Here is a 22,037-nt window from a genome sequence, read left to right as displayed (position 1 = left end):
ATTACAATTATGAGCAACCTATAATGCAATAATTGGTTACTAAAATTTCTATTGCCATCAGAGGTCCTAAATTACGGAACACTTTGTTAAATAACCAGCTGAAAAATTGTTCTTCGCTTACTCTATTCAAACAAAAACTAAAACAAAAACTTCTTAACGATGTTAATGAATTAAAATTTTTTTTTTTTATTTTTTATTTTTTTTTACGATTTCCTTTTGATTATAGATTAGTTACTGATCTTAACATACATGTAAAATTTGTATTTATTTTTTATCTGTATTTGTATTTATTTTATTTGTATTTATCGTACAAAGTAATTTTATGTTTACATTTTAATGAATGTACACGCTTGCTGATGAAAGCACGTCGGGGTGTAGTGATAAGGCAAATATTGTCTTTTTTTAGCCCCGGTCATGTAAATTTTATTTATATGAAACAGCATTGTATTCTTTTTTTTAATGAAGAAATAAAAAATATATATATATACTGTTCTAGTTTTTTTTTCTTTTACTTCATTACTTTAAAATCTTTTGAAGATTATATTTTATTGAACAGAATTTTTGTTTTTAAAAAAATTTTTCAGAAAAATAATTGCAAATAAATTGTTTTGTTAAACGAAACAAGTTTTTTATTGTATTGTTAGGTTAAAAATGAGCTAATGGACTAAACGAAGGGAGATTCAAAAAATGAAACCGCTGAAGCTAATAGTTTTGTTTTGGAAGATAATTCATTGCCTTTAAATATGAACTGCAATAACTCAAAGTTTGATGGCACTCCGTAGAGTTAAAAATCTATTGATAAAGCTATTTTTTCTTTAAATTCAGTTTTTTATGATTGCGTCAACAGCTCTGATAAAATTTGGAAAACCAATGATGAAAAATTAATTAGTTCAGAATCAATTTTATCCATAGACAAGTCAAATTTTATAAATATCCTAATTAATGATTTGACTAGTTGGGCAACTAGGCACAAAATAACACATGCAGCTTTGGGTGATTTATTGATTATTTTGCGCAAATCATTTCCTGGCTTACCAAAAAGTCCCAAATCTGTTCTAAAAACTAAACAATTAAAGGATGAAGTTTTTGAGAATTCCTTACTTAGACATAAAAAATAGACTTTTATCTGAAAGAAAGAATGTTTTACAGATAAGACAGTAACAATTTAAGTCAACTTTAAGAGCTTGCCTCTTTTTAAAAGTTCAAGCATGCAGATATGGCCAATTCTTGGTTTAGTGGAATAGTTTGATGGAATATTGCAATGTAACAAAAACCATTTGTTATTGCACTATACTGTTACAATTGCAAACCTTAAAACATTACAGCTTTCTTATCTGACTTTATTTTAGAAGTTAATGAACAGCACAAAAATGGTATCACAATTAACAGTCAACATTATTTATTTAGAATTTCTGCACTTATTTGTGACACCCCAGCAAGAACATTTGTAAATTGCACTAAAGGTCATAATGCATATAATGGCTGCGATAAATGTGAACAGCATAGTGTGTATAATGGAAGAGTAACTTTCCCTGAAACTGCTGCCACATTAAGAACAGATGCATTATTCGCTAATATGTCAGATTGTAAGCATCACATTTGTGTGAGCCCTCTAGCTCAAACCTCTATTGGTTTGATATCACAAGTCCCAGGTAATTATATTCATTTTTCATGTCCCAGGTGATTATATTCATTTTTCAAGTCACAGGTGGTATATTCATTTTTCATGCCTGGGTATTTTACGCAAATTTGGGTATTTGTTAGTTAAACAAATCTCGGTCCACGTGCAGTATTGGATTTATAAAAAAAGTTGCTTCATTTAAAAACAAAATATAAGTTCAGAATTTGCTCGGAAGCCAAAAGCATTTTCTGATTTTGAATGCTGGAAAGCTACAGAATTTCGACAACTTCTATTGTATACTGGTAAGGTTTGCTTTCGAGATACATTACCTGAAGCTTTGTACAACAATTTTATGCTTTTTTGTATCGGAATGACTATTCTTCTTAGTCTTTCATTGTGTCACAAATACGTTGATTATACACATGGTTTGCTTGTACTTTATGTGGAACACTCTTAAAATTTATTTGGACCTGAAGATGGACAGCACTCTTTTTCATATCTTATAACTTCAGGGGTTCCTCAAGGTTCAATCCTTGGCCCTATACTCTTTTTAATTTACATTAACGATATTTCAGATAATCCCACATTTAAGGTGGCATTGTTCGCTGATGACACTACCATTTATTCTTATCAAGATAAAAAGCCAACACTCTCTGATTGCTTGGAGGAGGCATCTGAGCTGGAAAAGAATCTCACTTCTGCTACAGCATAGGGCTCGCATGGGCTGGTGAACTCTAATTCAGATAAAACTCATTATTTTTCAGCCAATTGTTGACGCTATAATTTAGGTCTTTCTATTTTTATGAACGGTAATGTACTCGATGAGTCATATACCTTTCATCTTCTAGGATTAACTCTTACTTCCGATTTTATTGGAAACCGTATATCATATTTATTGCACAATTAGCATCTGCTTAGGTTGCATCTCTTTATCGAGCTCGACACTTTCTTACTCCGGATTATATTCTTTATCTCTATAAACCTCAAATCCGTCCTTTTATGGAATACTGTTGCCATATCTGGGGCGAATCTTCTAATGATGCTCTTTCTCTTTTAGACAAGGAGCGAAAAATCATTGTAAACATAGTTGGACCTGTTCTTGCAGCCAATCTCTAACCATTATCGCATCGTCGTAATGTTGCTTCTCTTTCTCTTTTCTACAAATACTATAATGGACACTGCTCTAAAGAGCTTGCGTCTTTTGTGCCATCTACTAAAATTTATTCTCCTGTTACTCGTCATACAATTAAATCTTATCTTTTTTCTGTGACTGTTCCTAAGTGCTCTAAAAACTCTTATTCGTCTAGTTTTTTTCCTCGAACATCAGTTCTTTGGAATTCGCTTCCTTTATCTTACTTTCCTGATTCATTGAATTTGCAATCTTTTAACTCCTCTGTCAATCGTAAATTTGCTCAAAGTTCATTATTTCTTTTCCAGTAACTTCCAACTCTAATAGTGATTGCTTGCAGCCTTATTGGAAGCGAAGATGTAAAAAAAAAAAATACATATATTTATATATATCTATATCTATATATCTATTTATCTATCTATCTATCTATCTATCTATCTATCTATCTATCTATCCATCTATCTATCTATCTATCTATCTATCTATCTATCTATCTATCTATCTATCTATATATATATATATATATATATATATATATATATATATATATATATATATATATATATATATATATATATATATATATATATATATATATATATATATATATATATACATATATATATATATATATATATATATATATATATATATATATATATATATATATACAGTGTTGGCCATTAATTACAATCCCTCAAGTTATTTTAGTGTAAATATAAGTTTAAAATTAAATATTTTATAAACTAAAAGTGATTTTTTCATGAGTTTTTTTTTATTAAAATAAATCCAATATTCACAATATATATTTATTATAAAATAATAAAAATTAAAAAAAATGAAATATAAAATATTGAAACTAAAACAAGTGTTCATTTGTATCAAAATAAAAATATGGCCACAAAAACAAAATAAACAAACCTTAATTATAAAATACTAACAAAGCATAAAAAAAATAATTAGTATTTTGTTGACAATCCTTTAGCTTTTCTGCATTCACTGATATGTTTAGGCATGGAGTTCACTAAATTCTGAGTAATCTCTTTAATAACACTATTCAGTAGTTTTGTTACTAGTTCTTTCAGCTGGTCCAGATCTTTTATTTCAATTTTACCAAGATTATAGTTTAACTCAGACCACAAATTATCTATCTTTTTGAGATCTGGACTATTGGCAGGCCAAGACATGGTTTTGATATTGTTTTCTTTAAACAATTGCTTGCAAATCTTAGCAGTATGGAGCATTACCTTGTTGTAAGATTCCCTTGTGTTTTAGGAAAATGTCAGTGGATGGCATTAAATAGTTATCCAACATGTCTAAATACTTTTGATAATCGAGTTTTCCATCAAATAGTTTGAAATAACCGACACCTTTATAGTTCATGCATGCCCAGATGCCTATACTACCACTACCATGTTTGTTTTATACGTTGAACAATTTGGGTCCGTTTTTTCATGTGACTTTCTTCTTAGCATTACTTGGTTTTCTCTTAAATCAACCTTAATGTTTATTTCATCTCTGAAAAAGACGTTGTCGCACATGCTCATAGACCAAATTTTATAAGCAAAACATCATTTTTTTCTTGTTTTTTGATGTTTTATCAATAGACGTATATTTTTGCAAGCAGCTCGCCACATGTAATTGTGTTTTTGTAGTACTCTTCTAATTGTTTGAGCACTAGCAACAACACCAGAAGCTTTTTGTCCTTTTTGACTATAATCAGCAGATGATAAATTTCTATTTTTTTTTTCACTATGAGAATAAGAGAAGGTTTATTTCTTTTATTTGAAATGCTGAGTCTTCCAGGATATGGAAGATTATAAATTGTATTGTATCTTATATATCGGCTGATTATTCTGCTAAAAGTGGTATGTGTTGAGTTGCAATGGCGTTGAAAACGTCGGTTGATTAAACGTTTCGGAGATAGCTAATACCTGTTGATTTTGTTTTTGTTAAGTGGAAATAACCCAGTATATTCAAAACCAGCAATAGCGGGAAAACGTGTAAAACACTTACCGCTCTCATACACCTGTTTGAGCAACGTAGGAAAATTTCCTTTATCTAAGTTTTTGCATTTTGTGTCTTTGTAATATTTGGTAAGAACTGCCTTCCAAACTTGTTTAACATGGCAATAGACACCTCTGTCCAGTGGCTGAAGAATGTGAGATGAGTGGGCTGGTGGAGAAATCAAAATTATATAGTTTTTCCGACAAAACAATACAGCTGCTAAACTGACGTGAGACGGATGTCCATCAAGATGTAAAATATGAGTACCACTAATAGCTTGACATTCTGGTATATACACTTCCTTCAACCATTCAATCAATAAATGTGTAATGCTCCATCCAACCAGATTTAGAAATTGAGTATTTGGTGCCAGTCGGACCACCTAAAGCCCACTCAGCTCTAAAGTTTCGTTTTGCTTTGCATACCACGAATGGTGATGTAAAGTATCCATCAGCTTTGCAATTTTTCGACATACTACAGTTGCTTTGCCTTGATCACCACAGAAACCCGTTTCATCGCAATTTCAAATGTGACAACCAGAAGTTATCCCAATAGTTTTTAAAAAGGCCTGATTGATTTGTACAAAGAAGGTAACCGCATACGAAGTTCATGACATCATTTCGTGTTAAACCATAACCCCAATCACATAGGAACAAAAACGCATGCACCATAATTGACTCTGTTTGCTGTGAGAGTAGTGTTGTTGATCCTGTTCCTATGAAGCAAGCATTGTTGTTGTTCTTGCGACCTATTAGAGTTGAGAATGGAATGCCATATTTGAATGAAGCTTTTCTGATTGAAGTATTTTTTTCTTTTATATCATTTAACGCAACTTCTCTATCTTCTTCATTGTATGACTTTTTACTTGTTGTCATCTTGAAAGTAAGTAATTAATAATTATCATTGAGTCATTTTTGTAAAATAACTTTATATAGGAAGAACCCGGAATTAACACATGAAAAAATCCAATAATTTAATTCACCTAGGTACCTAGTTTAAAAATTCACATACTACTTAATGAAGGAATTTAAAGTAAATATGTGAATGATCGGTTTTAGCAGGAAAAATTTAATATTAATTTTTCTTACTTTTTTGTCTAATTTTTAACTATAAAACAAAAAAAAATTATGTAATTGGTATTAAAATTAAATTTTCTACAAGATAGAGGTAAAATTATTTTTAAACGAATTATGGTTCCCGAATTATTACGATAGCAAATAAAAGAAAAAAGCTAATTTTTACGACTCTCTTTTAAACTTTTATAAAAATAAAATGGCTAAAAAATGACTTGAATTTTATTTTGACATATCGAAATACGATCTTTAAATGTATTTAAAGTTGGAGCGTTTACAGTGTGCTGTGTGAGAAAGTTCCAATGGATTGCAGCTCTATTTGTGAAAAAATATGATCTCTCCTCACATCCTCTTACGAATTGACGGTTGAGCTGCTTGTCATGGACGCGCAGGTTGTTCACCTCACGCCCAATTAGTTGGTGCTGTTGGAACAAAAAATGACCTTTGTCAATGTTGTTGAAAATCTTGAATTGTTGGATTATATCTCCACGTAAACAACGTTCTTTAAGGGTGGTAAGTTTGAATATCTGCAGACGCATTATTTTATCAAAATGGCTGATAAATGATATTGTCTTAGTGACGCGGTCTTAAACATCCTCAAGTAACTTAATGTCTGTTTCTAGATACGGGGTCCAGGCTTGAATGGCGAATTCTAGATAAGGCCGGATATACGTTATATAGAGTGTGCGCCACAAAGTTAAGTTTCCACTGCGGAAAGGATTTTTGAGCCTTTCTAATATGCAATTGGCTGTGGATGCTGCTTTTTCAACTTGCGCTCGGACTTTCAGGTTGTTAGAGATGAGAATTCCAAGGTCACTTTCAATAGTTGTAGTTGCAATTATGTGGTGCATACCATCGGCGGTTTCCGTAGAGTACTCATGTGATAAACGTTTCTTTGAACAACCTGCACGCATCACCTTATATTTATCTATGTTAAGTGCATTAGCCAAGTATTTGACCATGTAACCGCGTTATCAATGTCTGCCAGAAGCGTTGTGATGTCCGATACTGACTTTATGATCCCAATAAATTTGCTGTCGTCAGCGTATAGTAATATCTTTTGAACGATACTATCAGGAAGATTGTTTATAATGAAAATGAAAAGTAGTGGCCCTAAAACAGAACCTTGAGGAACTTCACTTGTGACGTTCTTCCACTCAGAAACGTGTTTTCCTACGACAACACGTTGCTTACGATCTTTAAGCTACATTTTTATCCAAAGTAGCAGTTTGTTGTGAATGCCGTATGTTTTCAGTTTATGTAGGAGACGTTTGTGCGGGACTTTATCGAATGCCTTAACGAAATCACTGTAACCTTGGTGTATAGCCTCGGTAAGTATATTGCGAGCTTCGAGGAGGTTAGCCAGACATCCCTTTTTACGAAGAAAACTGTTTTGATGCTTGGAGTTTAGATTGTTTATCACGCAATGCACCATAATATTTTTGTGAGTTATTCTTTCCATTTCTTTGCACGGTATTGAGGTGAGGGAGACTGGTCGATATTTTTGAACCTTAAGTTTGCTCCCTTTCTTAAAGATGGGAGTAATGTTAAATTTTTTCCAAAGGTCAGGTACAGAGCCAGAAAATAAAGATTGTCTAAAGATAGAGTTGAGTGGTATTGCAAATGCTGCACAGTTACGTAAAACAATTGGATGGATTCCGTCTACACCAATTGATTTAGTTGCTTCAAGATAACTTAGATATTTTTGAACGTCTGCAATAGTGAACCAATATTCATTAATTTTACATGTTGCTTGAGTACAATTGTGAAATGTTGGCATACTACCATCAGGTTCAGTTTCAAAGACAGACTGAAAATAGTTATTGAGGGTGGAGCAAATTATGTTTATATCTGTAATGTAATAGTGTTATTTTCCTCTTCAATTGAACAGAGAGAACCTTTGGCTTCTTGTTTACTTCTGACATAAGTATGCACATTTTTTGGGTAAGATTTTGAATCTTTGACGAGCTTCTCCTCGTGGTCAGTTACCGCCTTATTTATTGTTTTCTATACTAACTTGCAAGCAAGTTTATGTTTTTCTCAAAGTGCCTCATGTGTTTTTTTACCCCAGAGTTTCTCTTTTTTTTGGATAATTTCAAGTACTTCAGGCGTAATCTACAACGGTTGATTTTTATAGAACGGTGAAGTTGTTGTTGGAATGAATTTAATGGCTGCTTCGTTGTAGTTTTCAACTAGAATCTGCTAATTTATATGCACAGAGTTTCCACTGAATGTTTTTATCCAATCTTTAGATGCTATGCAGATTGATAAGGAGTTATAATTAGCTTTGCTCCAGATAAATCGTTTTTTCATCGGACTAGTTGTCATGTTGTGCCCCGTCAAAGCAAAGAGTCCGTGTATCATGCAATGTACTTGACCTCCTGTTGTATTGCCTAGATGTTCTGCCCTAGTGATACCTATGGAGCGGTCTGGTTTTTCTTAGAATATTAGGTCAAGCGTGCTACTAAAGGAACATCCCTATGCTGGCGATATGTTGGAAATGAACCAGCTGCGCAAGATGGCACTCATTGAGACATTCTTAAAATTTTAGATCGGTTGGGTGCTTGTGGGCTACATAGACAATGATTGCTACAGCACTTCCTTCTTCAATGGATTTGTAAAACTTTTCTTTAAGATTGAAATCTCCATAAAGAAGTATTGACAAACAGCCTAGTTTTTGAAGAACAGTTTTTGCTGCTAATATGGTAGCTTAAACACAAACAAAGTAGTCATCGTTGAAGTCGTGAGGACGATAAATACAACCAATCAGAATGATATTTTTCCCAATATTGATCACACACCATATTTGTTCAATTTCGGGCGAGTTATGTTGGACAACATTAGTTTCCTCAGCTAGAATACTATCCTTGATATAGATGGCAACATCGCCTACAATCATCATAATGTTGATGTAGGTGTCAAGATAATTGGACAGTTCGAAGACTCCGTGAGTGTTGCTGACATGTTAGTTTGCATCAGTGATGATACGCTAGACGTATTTTTTGCTAATATCATTTTTTCATCTGATATTAGTTCCTTAAAAAATATTTTTTGTTTTAGTTGAACTGGTATTGAAGATGGTATGATTTGGGACAACTTAATATCACCCAGTAACTCTTCTGTGGAGCAACATGATAAATGCGTTGTTAAATTGTTTTTTATTGTGTTAGTTTTAATTCTAGGATTTATTGGTGTTGCTTTTCTCTTATTCGATAAAATCTCGGTATGGATACATTGTTATTATGTGGTAGCTGTAGTTCACTTAAAAGATTGCGAACGAGATTGTAATCATCATGTTTTCTGTGTTCTTCGTCAGGTTTAATTGATTCTTTTAATCCGTATAATACTATGTTATTTGCTTTTTGATCTTTTTCTGATTGAAATTTCGAAACGCCATTAAACAATTATTTTCTTGTACATTAAGTTTCCTTGATTTAACTATGTTGCTGAAAAGCGGAATTACAACATTATCCGGCTTCCTTGTTTCTATTGCTTTAATTCTTTCGCTTGGATCAATTATTTGCTTTTCTTATTTATAAAAAACTGCCTTGAAAGCCTTGAACATAGATTTGATTGCTACTGCGAAGTGCTCTTGTTTCTTTGATTAGGGTCAGGTAGAGGAATTTCTGCCTTAGTACACAATTCAGCCATTACTTCGCCAAAATTGTCAAGATCCAACAAGTCGGACAACATTGCAGCTGCTGCCATCGGATGATCCAAGCTGGTATTGATTGATGTTATTTATTTGGCTGTGGAAGGGCTACCACGCTAATTAACAGTGGATTACCTCCCTGAAGTGAAACATTTATTATATATATATATATATATATATATATATATATATATATATATATATATATATATATATATATATATATATATATATATATATATATATATATATATATATATATATATATATATATATATATTATATATATATATATATATATATATATATATATATATATATATATATATATATATATATCTTGTAAACACAGTATTGAACAAAAACTTTATGTGTTTTTATCCGTATATTCCATATATACATTAACTTTCAAATTCTCAGGCTAAAAAGAAAAAGATAATAATGCACGTATAAATTTCAAGTGTAAAACTAACTGTATAAAAGAAGTAACATATTTGTTTATCGATTATCTTTTTGTAAGCTTATTTAATATGGTTTAAAAAATACGAAGGTTTAAAGACCGGAGAATGTTTTAGGCCGTAAACTTTGGTTTGTAACTGTATATTATACCGTAGACTGAACTAAACGTGAACATATTCTAGTCTAAACGTTAGTTAGTTTTAATAGTCACGCTAAAAATTTGCCAAGGGAGATTTTTGGCCAAAAATTAACGACGAGTACCACCGTCATAAAAATGGTAGTTAGTAAAATAAAGGACACCTTGAGATTTCGAGTTTGAAAAGAGCCTATTCTTAAAACGATGAAAGATATAAGTTTTTTAATCTATTTTCAAATAAACAGCTTTGTTTTAGTTATCCGAAATCCGAGAATAGACAGGCGTACTTTGCTAAGATTTAGAAAGTGCCAAGATCATAAAAGCAATGCAATCGTTGATGCAATTCAACGATTGCGTTGCTTTTATGATCTTGGCACTTTCTAAATCTTAGCAAAAATCTTAGGAGAGTTTTTTATTAGTATAATTTATTATAAAACTACGTATTTAACTAAAACCTTATAAAGTTATATATTATCAAAACACACTTCTTTATCGAAAAGTTTGCGACCTTATTGTCTTTTTTATTTTGACTAATTTAAAAGTGTCAACCGTCTTATTGTTGTATGTTTAAAGTATATTATTGTAAATAAAATAACATTAACAACTGTTGGTTAACAAAAAAATTATTTATTATGGCTTTTAATAAATTTTGCAGTTTTAAAACTTTTCATTGGTTACTTAAAAAATTATTGTTTTTATTTGCTTTTTCTTTAAATTCGCAGTACGCAATGACAAATAATGGAACAACTTTTTTGACACTTTATAAAACACTTTCAATAAAGTGTCAGAATGCACTGTCAAACCTAAATTTTTATATTTATAAAATAGTTTTAATTTTACTTTCATAAAAATAAGGTTTAAAAAAATAATATTTTTATTTAAAAAAAATCATAAAAAGTTAAATTGAAAATAAAATTATTCCTACAAACAGCATTTTTATGTTTTTTAAAAGCAAAGAAAATTTAAATGGGAAGCTTGGATCCGGAAAAGTGTGGTGGATACGATGCGCATTTTTTACATGAACTTTCAGACGAATATGAATGCCCTGTGTGTTTAATGGCTCTTCGTGAACCTGTTCTAACATTGTGTGGTCATCGACTTTGTTTTTCATGCTCAGAAGAAATTATAAAAAGGTATTGAAATGAGTTAAAAATTACGTAATGTAATATGCATAAATATAAATATATATATATATATATATATATATATATATATATATATATATATATATATATATATATATATATATAAAAGAGAGAGAGAGGGAGAGAGAGAGAGAAAAAGAAAGAGAGAGAGAGAGTGAGAGAAAGGCAATTTTTTACAATGCATTTAACACACCTTTTACGTCGTTGACGTAATACTTGATACCGAGTTAATTAGTAGCTATATTATTTATATGACATTATTATTTACATAACAAAAGTATATATAAAATACAAAACTTATTCTTTTTTAGAAACAATGGAGCTTTTATTTGCCCATTAGACAAAACCATTTTGAATTCTGAGAAGGTTACTTTATTTTTAAATTATGATAATTAAGTCTATTTAAATAAAAATTATATATTTTTTTTATTAAAAGAATGCTTCTTAATAAAATTGATAAAAATTTTTTTTCTATAGATCTTTCCTGATAAATTTACTGAAAGAGCTATTCTGCAATTGAAAGTTAAATGTGATAACTTTTTAAAAAGTTGTCAATGGACCGGAGAACTAAAAACAATTAATGTATGTTTTTCAAATTTTGATGTAAAATACTTAACCCTAAGTTTTTTCAAACATATAAACTTTTCAGCAAAATTTTTCATTAATTTTTACTATTTTGAAAGTAAGTTATGAAACATAAATTAATAGTTTAATTAATAAACTTGTGAAGACCGTGATTTTCTGATTCAACAAAGTATGCTATTGAGTCACTAAGAAAAGTACATCGATGCATTAATAAATTTAAAGGGCTGGGGCGTAATGCAAGAAGCAAACTTGAGTAAAGTATGACACTACTTTGAAGTCTGTTTTGTCAGGTTAGTTTTAAAAAAAGCTTGAGCAATTGCGTGAACTAAACTTAAAAATTTCAATATTGAGCTTGAAAAAGTCAAGTGTATTATATTAAATATATTATTATCAATACACTTTTTTTTTTTTTTTAGTATTGTATTTGCCGATTGAAAATAATTTACACTCGTAATTTATAAAAACAAATATTTACATGACTGGGGCTTGAAGAAGACAAAATTTATCTTATCATTAAGCCCCCCCCCAAAAAAAAATGCATATTCATCAAATAAAATGTTTTAACAAAATGCAAAAAATAAAATATATAACGTTTAAAATATTTAGTAATTCAAAGAGTATTTATATTTAAGAACTGATTAGTAAAATAAGATGATATATAAGTATTAATATTACAAAAAGAGTTTACAATAACTTTTTTTAATAAAAATTGAAATTATAAAATTTTACAATATTTTTAGTAATTAGTATTTCAAATAATAAAACTTAAAAAAATCGTTTGTAAATTCAAAACTTATAAGATAAGAAATACATTTACAATAGCAGACTATTGTTTAGAATATTAAATATAATATTAAAGAGTAATTAGTAGGTTAATTTTTGTTTTTGTTTGCTAGTTTAAAAAGCTTTTTAGAAGAACTTTAATTCATTTTCATGTATCATCAGTAATTGCTTAAGTTTTGTTTTAAACTGGTTTAAAGAATAATTAGATTTCAGCTCATTATTTAATATTGTATTTCACAGCTTAGGACCTCGGTTAGCAATTGAGAATTTGGTTGCTGAATAATGTGTTTTGGATTGAATGTAATTGTTTTTTGAAAATCTGGTAGGGTATATGTGGTTTATTTTTTCAAAAAGTGAATTAAATAACATTGGTGATATTTTTTTATCAAGTTTAAACATGAAGATAAGAATATGGTAAAGGTTTAGTTTATATACATTTAGAATATTAAGTTTATTAAATAATGTTTGAGTGTGACACTACTGTCGGAAAAGTTGTGGACACTACAAAAAATTATGTTTCTCATTACTTCGTGTCAAAAAAACTCAACCAAAACAATCACGTTTACTTAACTGTATTATTACTCTGTTTTATGTTCAATATTGTGTGCATTGATTAATGAAATCCTTAGATCAGCAACCATTTTTACAAAACTCAAGGGTGTCCACAATTTTTCCGACAGTAGTGTATAAAAAAGTTGCTGATTTTAAGTATTTAAATGGGTTAAGTTTACTACCCTCCAAACATGTGTGCAATACAATCCAGTCATACCTCATTAACAAGTACTAGTTTTAAAACCAGTGAATTAAAGTATTTAAATAATTTTTTTTAATAAAAATTTATCTTTAATCAATAAAAAGTTTTAAGTTTACATTAAAGATATATTAATATAGGAATCACATATGATAATACGTTGCTTTTTGGTGGTAAGAAACAATCTTTCACTCCCAGCAAATCAAAACGTTTTCTACACATAGTACCTTAAAGAACGTTTAAAAGACGTTTAAAAAACTTTTAAAAGACACTTAGAACGTAACTTTTAAAAACAAATGCCTGTAGAGCTATTAGCACTTCATTATATATGCTATGCGGTTATCAGCAAAGCATATATGTTGGACAAAAGATTGTTAATATTTATTTTTCTTATTAAAAATATTTTTATTTAAAAATGAAAGTTCAAACCCAACAAGGTTGCTAGCAATCACTATTTATTTTGGGAGTTAACAAATAATAAAAAGGTAGAAAAATAGCAAGAAAGTGATTGACAGAAGACATAAAAACTGGAAGCTATATAGCAAACATGAAGATGAAATATATTTTTAAAGCACGGATGTTCAAGAAAAAAAACTAAATGAATAGAAGTTTTTTAAGCATAAAGGAACACTTACAGTAAATGAGTCTAATATATTTAAATGACAAGTTACGCAAGATTGTGTTTTGATTGATTAAACAAGTAATAATAGCTTGCAAGATTAGCAAACTGCACTTTTTTAAAAAAAGAAAAAAATTTAGTCTTTTAACAATTAATCAGAGACTCATGCTTAGCAGTTTGAGTAGGTTCAACAATATTTATAATGCGTCTTTAGACTTTGGCTGTCAAGTAAACAACATAAATTAACGAAATAGGTCAAATGTGGCAACATTATTCTATACAAGAATAACTAAGATATATCTAAATGTCGAGAACAGAATCAATTGAAAGAAAAACGATTAAAAGGAGTTAGATTTTATCTAATGCGCGACACAACCTTTCTGTTATCAAGTTTACTGTAAAACGAGAGGATCAAAACTTGTATAGTTGATCACAAAGTAAGATGTTAGACTCAAGATCACTTTTTAGAAGTTTGTTAATTAATGATTTTTAAACTTTTCTAATAATAGCGTTGAAAAATGAAAATAGAAACCAATGAGAAAACAATAAAAAAAAAGGAGAAACCAATTTGTTTATAAAAACAAGTAAAAAGAAAAAAGTATATATCTTTTAATCATTATTGGAACCAAGTCTACACTAATGCAGAGAAACTTAGTCCCTTGTTGATCGACATGAAATGTTTTCGCAATGAACCATTAAATCAAGGAGATGCATTTTGCACTTTTTATATTAAAGTACTTTTTGCTGTTGACTTAGTTTGCTTCTACCGTCTGCGTAGTCTTTGATACGTCTGTTGGCTTTTTTTATTTTGTTTTTCATTAATCGCTCAAACTTTCTACATTGTTTTGACTTCAGTTAAAATTTCTCTTTTATTTCTTACATATAATTTCTTATTGCTTTGTTGATATGTTGACCAGAGGCATTAATTTGTTGCAGAAATATTTTCATTGAAAATTTTAACCCAATTTTAATTGGAATGCGTGTTTTGTTATATTTAACTAAAAAAATTTGACATTGGTGTCGAAGAAATTAATGACGGCTGTGCAGTTCAGCTCTAGTGGTAAATCTTAAATATTTTGTAATTTTAAATTTTGATAGGTCGATATTAGATTTATTAAAAGGAAATAACCTTGTATTTTTGAACGCAAAAAAACAGGGTTATTTTCGTCTGGTAAAGCACTTGCCACTTTTATATAAATCTTTGATTAAACTTAGCTTTATTAATATTTTTGCGTTTGATGATTCGTAATACATTTTTAATACCGTTTTACAAGTACGATTAACGTCATAATATATTCCAATGTCCTGTGGCTGTAAAATATGAGATAAAATGACAGGTAGGCAGATCACTCGGACGTTGTTTTCTTAAAAATTTTTAATAAATTTTAATGACACATAAGTGTCATTAAAATTTATTAAAAATTTTTATATTTTTATTGTCAGATAGTTTAAAATATCTGACAAACTGTGTACGGCACCAGTGTCTTTGTCAGTATTACTGTTTTTGGTATTGATACAAATGCCAATTACCTAATCTTTATAACCATAACACTTCAATAGGATGTAAACGTGTTGGGCCTGATCAACTTCCTTTAAAGATAGGCTTTGAACTACGCCTAATAAGTGGTCTTGCTTTGTTTTATCTTCTTGTGATACACTAAACGCGATTCTTTTAAAGGTTCAGATAATATATAACTCTGTACTGTGATCATTTTATCTACAAGTTTACTTTCAAAATAAACAAAGAGAAGCTTTCCCTTAAGATGACTCATTCCTCTTAAAGTCATCTTCTTGTTCAATGCAGTTAAATCTTTTTTTTATAATGCAAGAATCGTGACATTTTGACCATTTTGAAGATCCACACTGCCAGCTTTTAAAACACAATTAATTACAGACAGGTGTGATATGACACAATATTAAACCGCTTGGTGGGTATTTAAGTAGAATTATTAATTTTTTCTCACTCAATGTTAGAATAATTTTTTCTGAGGACTAGGACCTAAAATAAGTTTGATTTGTTTACACTTTTGTTTTTTTAAATTGTAAATTATTTTCACTAGTCTTATTCAATTTAACTAATATTCTCTCAGGCCTTCATTATTAAATTATAGGGGTTTTAAAAAATCATCATCTAGGTTTTTAAATTGTAACCTCTTAAACAATGTGATTTTGATGTCGATCTAACTTAGATTCAGAGTGACTTTTTTCCTGTTCTTTATCATCATTTTCTTACCTGTTGTCAGATGTTTTTATTATAAATTACTTGCTTTAACAAAAATTAAATAATAAAAAAAATTAACAAAGAAAAAGAAAGTTTTGTTTTAATGTGAATGAATTGAGTTTTATTCAGCACACTACCCTAGTAGTAAGCAATATTGGCGCTATATTAGCTTAATATCTGCATCAATATTAGCACATTATTGAAAACAATATTGGCAACATATGTTGCTGTTAGTTGCAGAAATATTCACGAAAATATTCTTGATTACTAAGGTGGAAAAAACGGAAACTGTGAAAAACACCAGGAAAAAAACGGAAACTGTGAAATAATATTTAGAAACTATTTGTTCGCTTAAAATTTGTTTTAACAAATTGTTTTAATTCTTTTTATTAAAAAAAAAATAAATTATTAACTCATTAAAAATTCATAATGGCGGAAAAAAGAACAAAAAAGGCTGTATTATAAAACAAGATATCTTGATCTAGTCAAAAGTTAATGGATTAAAAATTGACACAATAATAAAACACCTTATTATACAGAGATTGACACATGCGTTTTGAAAATTTTTGAAATTATTCTTTTTATCTCAAATTTAATAAAAAAGTTAAAATTTTTAAATTCCTTCCATAGATTAATAGCAATAACTTTTTATTTAAATAAATGTAAGAAAAACCCATGGGTTAACGGGAGCATCAATAGTAAATAAACATTTTCTGAAAACTTCAGTTCATTAAACTAAATTTTACTCAAGTTATTATGTTTTGAATTTTACAAATTGTTAAAAAAACTAAAATGCAAAAAAAGCAAGAAACAAAAAAGTACAAATGATTTTGAAGTGTTAAAACTGCTAAAAACCACCAGCTACATAAAATTCTTTTTCCTTACTCTGTTCAGCACCATGGAATACTATTTTTTTTAATCTTAAACATTTCCTCCTTTTTTTCTTTTCAGTATTTGATTTTAAATTCATTTGTTTAACACGAGCAATATTTGCTAAAACTGATTTTTAACAAGTTATTGAACCGATCAAGCCATAATACTTTAGTACATTTAAAATACCATTTGCTCCATCATTATCAAGGATCACTGCTTAATGAACACCCATTTCAAGAACTTTTTTCCCGACAAAATTTTTTTTAGGTACACGAGACCATATCACAGAGTTTAATGCTTCATTTCCGTTCTGAGTTTCACCATGCAGACATTTCTTGAGTAATTCATCAGCTTGTAGGTCTTGAATAATAGGAAGAATCAAAGTCCTGATCCATGGTGGAATTGACACAGATGTATAAAATTTTTTTTGCTAGCATTCCAGTACTTACACCATGTTGTAGTTGTATTTCTGGAGCAAAATTGGTGTCGATAATCGTTATCAGGAAAGCTAGTATAGTGAAAGAGTATTGCATAAACAGCTTTTTTCATTTGGTACAAATCCCCTTTATTGGCTCTAATTGCCATTCGATAAAAATATTGCATTGAATTTAAAAGTTTCTCTGTGAACTTTCCTTTACCCGAAATAGGGGTTTTTTGTCCCTTTGTATTTCTTAACCAAATTACGTAATTGTGTGCCCAATTTTTTTTGGACGTGACCAACACATTTCAGTTTTTTTAGTATCACTTTATATTCATAATAAGGATCAGCAAATAAAACATCGTTAAAAGATGATGTATCTCCATTACCAAGATACTCTGTATGAATCAAATTATTTGTTTGTACAGATCGTTTGAAAATATTTACCGCACCAATAGATTCCATTGCTCCAGAAGATTTATGATGGTTAATGGAACAATCATGTCCTACTTTCCAGGAATTAAACTTTGGTGAATGTTTTTTCTTTTCCTACATTTCACACCCTTTACAGTATTTTGAAAGGACCTCCACGTCAATGCATTTACCACCGGATAAAGCAGCAACAACTCCATTCATTGATGCATGCCCACGTTTTTGCCATGAACCATCAATTGAGACACGTATTTTTGATGGTTCAGTAGTAACTTTACCATTTTGAAGCTCACTAGCAGCTTGTTTCATACTTTCTTTCGCAGCGTCTTTGTAAGCTGTCATAACATCTTGGTTAACTATTTGAAATCCATTCAAAGTCAAGCAATTTAAGTTCATGCATATAGAAAAAGATTTCATAGAACTAAATTCACAACCAATTTTTCGAAAGCCATTAACTGCACGCATATTTACTTCAAAAGTTTTTTTCTTACTTTTCTCTGTTTTGGTTTTAGATGAAATTCTTGGTGAAGTGTGAGTAAATATTGACCTGTCACATGCTGAGCAGTGCATGTTAAGTAAATTGAGAAAAACCCATTCTGTTACGTACTTTATCCTCAATAAAAGGAGGAGAATGACAACACTGGTAGACTGTTTTTGAAATCAAATTCTTTAATATAAAAAAATTAATTAAAATGAAATAATTATCAATTTGTTCATCATGACTACATTCATCACTATTGGCAATAACTAGTTTCTTGGCACTGGAACTAGATGGAGCAACTGATGAAGATAGAGAAGTTAAAGTCTGAACAGTAAAATAATTTTTATTTGGATGGAATCCATTCCATTTTCTTTTTATCTTTCTAAATAAATTTTTTTAACTTGACATTTTGACAACAAACAAAGCAACGAAATAAGTAAGTAAAATAACTGTTTATTTTAACAACCAAAATATTTGTTTTAGCTTCTTCTGTATAATAAATATGATTTGCGACTTTTATCGAAGTGATTTTGCTTGATGACTTTATGCTGTCATCTGACATTTATTAATAAGAAAACAAGTCCATAATCACTTCCAAAACAAGTAAAAAATTTGTTGCTATGTGTAATTCCGGAAAGTTCTAGAACATTTAATGACGTTAGAAATTTAATAGCTTTAATAGTTTTTACCAATAATAATTGTAAATATGTTTTTGCGGTGATTTATGACGGTATTTTGAAGGATATTTTAGGAAAAGCATAGAGTATATATATTGAGGAAAAATTTGTAAATAAGAGAGTTATAGTTAGGAGAAAAGATTATTGTTTATTGATTTAATTTATCTGTTTATTGATTTGTTGATTAAGAGAAAAAACTACACTATGAGATTGCTAGGGAACTTTATCTGATAATGGGGCTCAACTAGAGAAAAATTAAGCTATATATTAGCACAAGTAAGTAAAAATTTCTTCAAAAAAGTCAACTTAATAGATGAATCTTTCGTAATATTAAAAAAAAAAAAATCAAAAAAAATTTTTTTTGACTATTTTTTTCCTGGTGTACCACCTTAATGCATCAATTGGTGCATTTTTACGTTAACATCGTTTTTTATTATTTTTACTTCACAATGTTCTACTAATTACTGAAAAGCGAGAAAAACAAACTTTTAAATATATATAATTTATTAGACAAAACAAGAATCAATTATTAAAATCAGTGTCGATATGTTAATTGTCAATACGTTGTCTATCTGGATCAGTCGTTGGCACCTTTGAGATACGATTTTTATAAACTCCATTCCTGTCTGCAGCTTGAGCAAGAAAACAGCTCATCCGATCTCTGATTTCTTTATCTGTACATTTATAAAACTTCTGTTGTACAGCAGCTGTAAGGCAAAAATACTTTACTCGATATTACCTAACACACTATATATTGCATTTTTCTTTAGCTCTTCAGAATCACAAATAACTAAAACTAATATATACACTAACTTTACTCAAGTAGCAAACAATATTGGTGCAATATTGGCGCGATATTATTTACAATAATGGCGCAATAATGTAAACATTATGACGCCAATATTTTGCCAATAATTGGTCAATAACATTTTGCCAATATTGGTCAATATTGGCGGTACAATATTGTACCGCCAGTATTGGCCAATATTGGCAAAATGTTTACATTGCAATATTGACGCCATAATGTTTACAATATTGTGTCATTATTGTAAATAATATCGCGCCAATATTGGGGATATAACACTAGGCAATGTTGGCGTAATATAGTTGCCGATATTGTAAATTATATAAGGCCAATATTGAGTATTTTCGGTTATTAAATTTTATTATTAAAAATTAATAAAAAACAATATCATCTTGAAAAATTTTTAAGAATTAAAATTTAACAGTTTTCTTGTTTAAATGATAATATAGTACCAGGTTGCATTTTTCTTTTGAGTTAAACAGGTTATAGCGTAGGAGACGATAATAATCATAGAACGCTTTAAGAAAAAAAAAGTTTAAATCATTAAATTTATTTGAAGTTATATGAAACAGATACAAATAAAAAAAAGATAAAAAGTGTTCCAAAATCAAAATTAACAAAATAAAATCAAGGATATATAAATACAGGCACAAAAAATATGTATATATATTTTTATAAACTACTGCATTAAACTCTCACTATCAGATAGTGAGCATTGATTTTCATTACTTTGCTGACACTTACTTCATTGCTCAATATTGGGCGTTGCTAAGTTATGGTTCTATTTTTTTTTCCTTCATCTCTTTCAATGGCCGTGGCCAGAGAGCTGCCAATTCTTTCTTTAATACTGATGTCAGTAGCGATTTCAAATTGAACGAATACAACGAATTTCACGTATTATTATTGTAAAATAATAAGCTTTTTCCAAAATTTGTTTATTAAAAGGAAATGGGATGTAGAATACAAAAATTGTGCCTTACCTATTATGACCTTTTTTTCCTTTTATACATTGAGTATAACAAACCTACTCTTTTAGCCAACTAATGTATTATGATTGTTAGTTGATAAGCCGTTGTTATTTGTAATCATCTCCATCCAATTCAAGGAAGTTCTTTTAAAATAAATAAAAAAACAAATGTAATATAATTGATTATAATAAAAGTTTAATGGCTCCTCACAAGTGTATAACTTAGACGGGTTTCCATGATGTGATATTCTTGTTAAAATATGATATTATGGAAGAGTAAAAGCAAATGGTTACAAATAAATGCAACTCCATTGCTCAATCTGTATTGCAGATTAGAACTGATTTTTTTAATAAAATTTATATAAAGTAATAAAGTTAAAGTCTCCAAGGATAAATATAGTTTTGGTTTCTTTATACAGTTTTATTAGTTAAGGATTGATATGGAATGCATTCAAGTCATCCAACGACATGGTTGGATGCCTGTATACACAACAAAACTATTTCAACAAAAATGGATTCTAGTTCGTTTGCTTTATATATAATCAAATCAATATTTGGTTTATATGCAAATTTTTTATTGATATACAATATATATATTATATATATATATATATATATATATATATATATATATATATATATATATATATATATATATATATATATATATATATATATATATATATATATATATATATATATATATATATATATATACATATATATATGTATATGTATATATATACATTTATACGTAAAAATGTTTAAGTTATTATAATTATAATAATAATAAAAATATAAATATTAAATGAACCAGTAACATTAAACTGAAATACAATTGTATTGTATTTCAGTTTAATGTTACTGGTTAGTTGAAATGTATTTATATTACTTATATATTTGATTCACTCGTAATTTATTCGTTGAATGAATATATTGTTAAAAAAATTTCCAAAATAAAATTTCATTTATAACTTTTTACTGCATAAATTCAAAATGATAATGGCAACTTGTATTTTTAATTTCAAGTTTATTTTCAAGTTTGGTTTTGAAATGACATTTGCTTTATCATGCTGCTTTTTATTTCTACTTGACAACCGCCGGTTTTTAAAATCCGGCGTTTTTAAAATATACTCAAAATTTTATGTACCGTAACTTTGGGTAACTTTGCACAACCGTGGGTAACATTGACAGCCAAATTCG

The 22,037-nt window shown here is 29.0% G+C and overlaps 1 protein-coding gene across 3 annotated transcripts in view; it reads left to right on the top strand.

Moving 5' to 3' along the window:
- Window positions 1-10,997: 10,997 nt before the first annotated feature.
- LOC136083677 (TNF receptor-associated factor 3-like) overlaps window positions 10,998-22,037 on the top strand; it is a 131,176-nt gene continuing 120,136 nt past the window's right edge. For all 3 annotated transcript variants that reach the window (XM_065803237.1, XM_065803236.1, XM_065803235.1), the window contains exons 1-3: window positions 10,998-11,210; window positions 11,534-11,588; window positions 11,700-11,804. In XM_065803237.1, coding sequence (XP_065659309.1) covers window positions 11,044-11,210; window positions 11,534-11,588; window positions 11,700-11,804 — 327 coding nt within the window. In that variant the 5' untranslated portion in view covers window positions 10,998-11,043. The remainder of the gene's footprint in view (window positions 11,211-11,533; window positions 11,589-11,699; window positions 11,805-22,037) is intronic.

Source organism: Hydra vulgaris, chromosome 08 (genome assembly GCF_038396675.1).
Source record: "Hydra vulgaris chromosome 08, alternate assembly HydraT2T_AEP".
Lineage (NCBI taxonomy): Eukaryota > Metazoa > Cnidaria > Hydrozoa > Anthoathecata > Hydridae > Hydra > Hydra vulgaris.
This window is presented reverse-complemented; position numbering and strand designations above follow the sequence as displayed.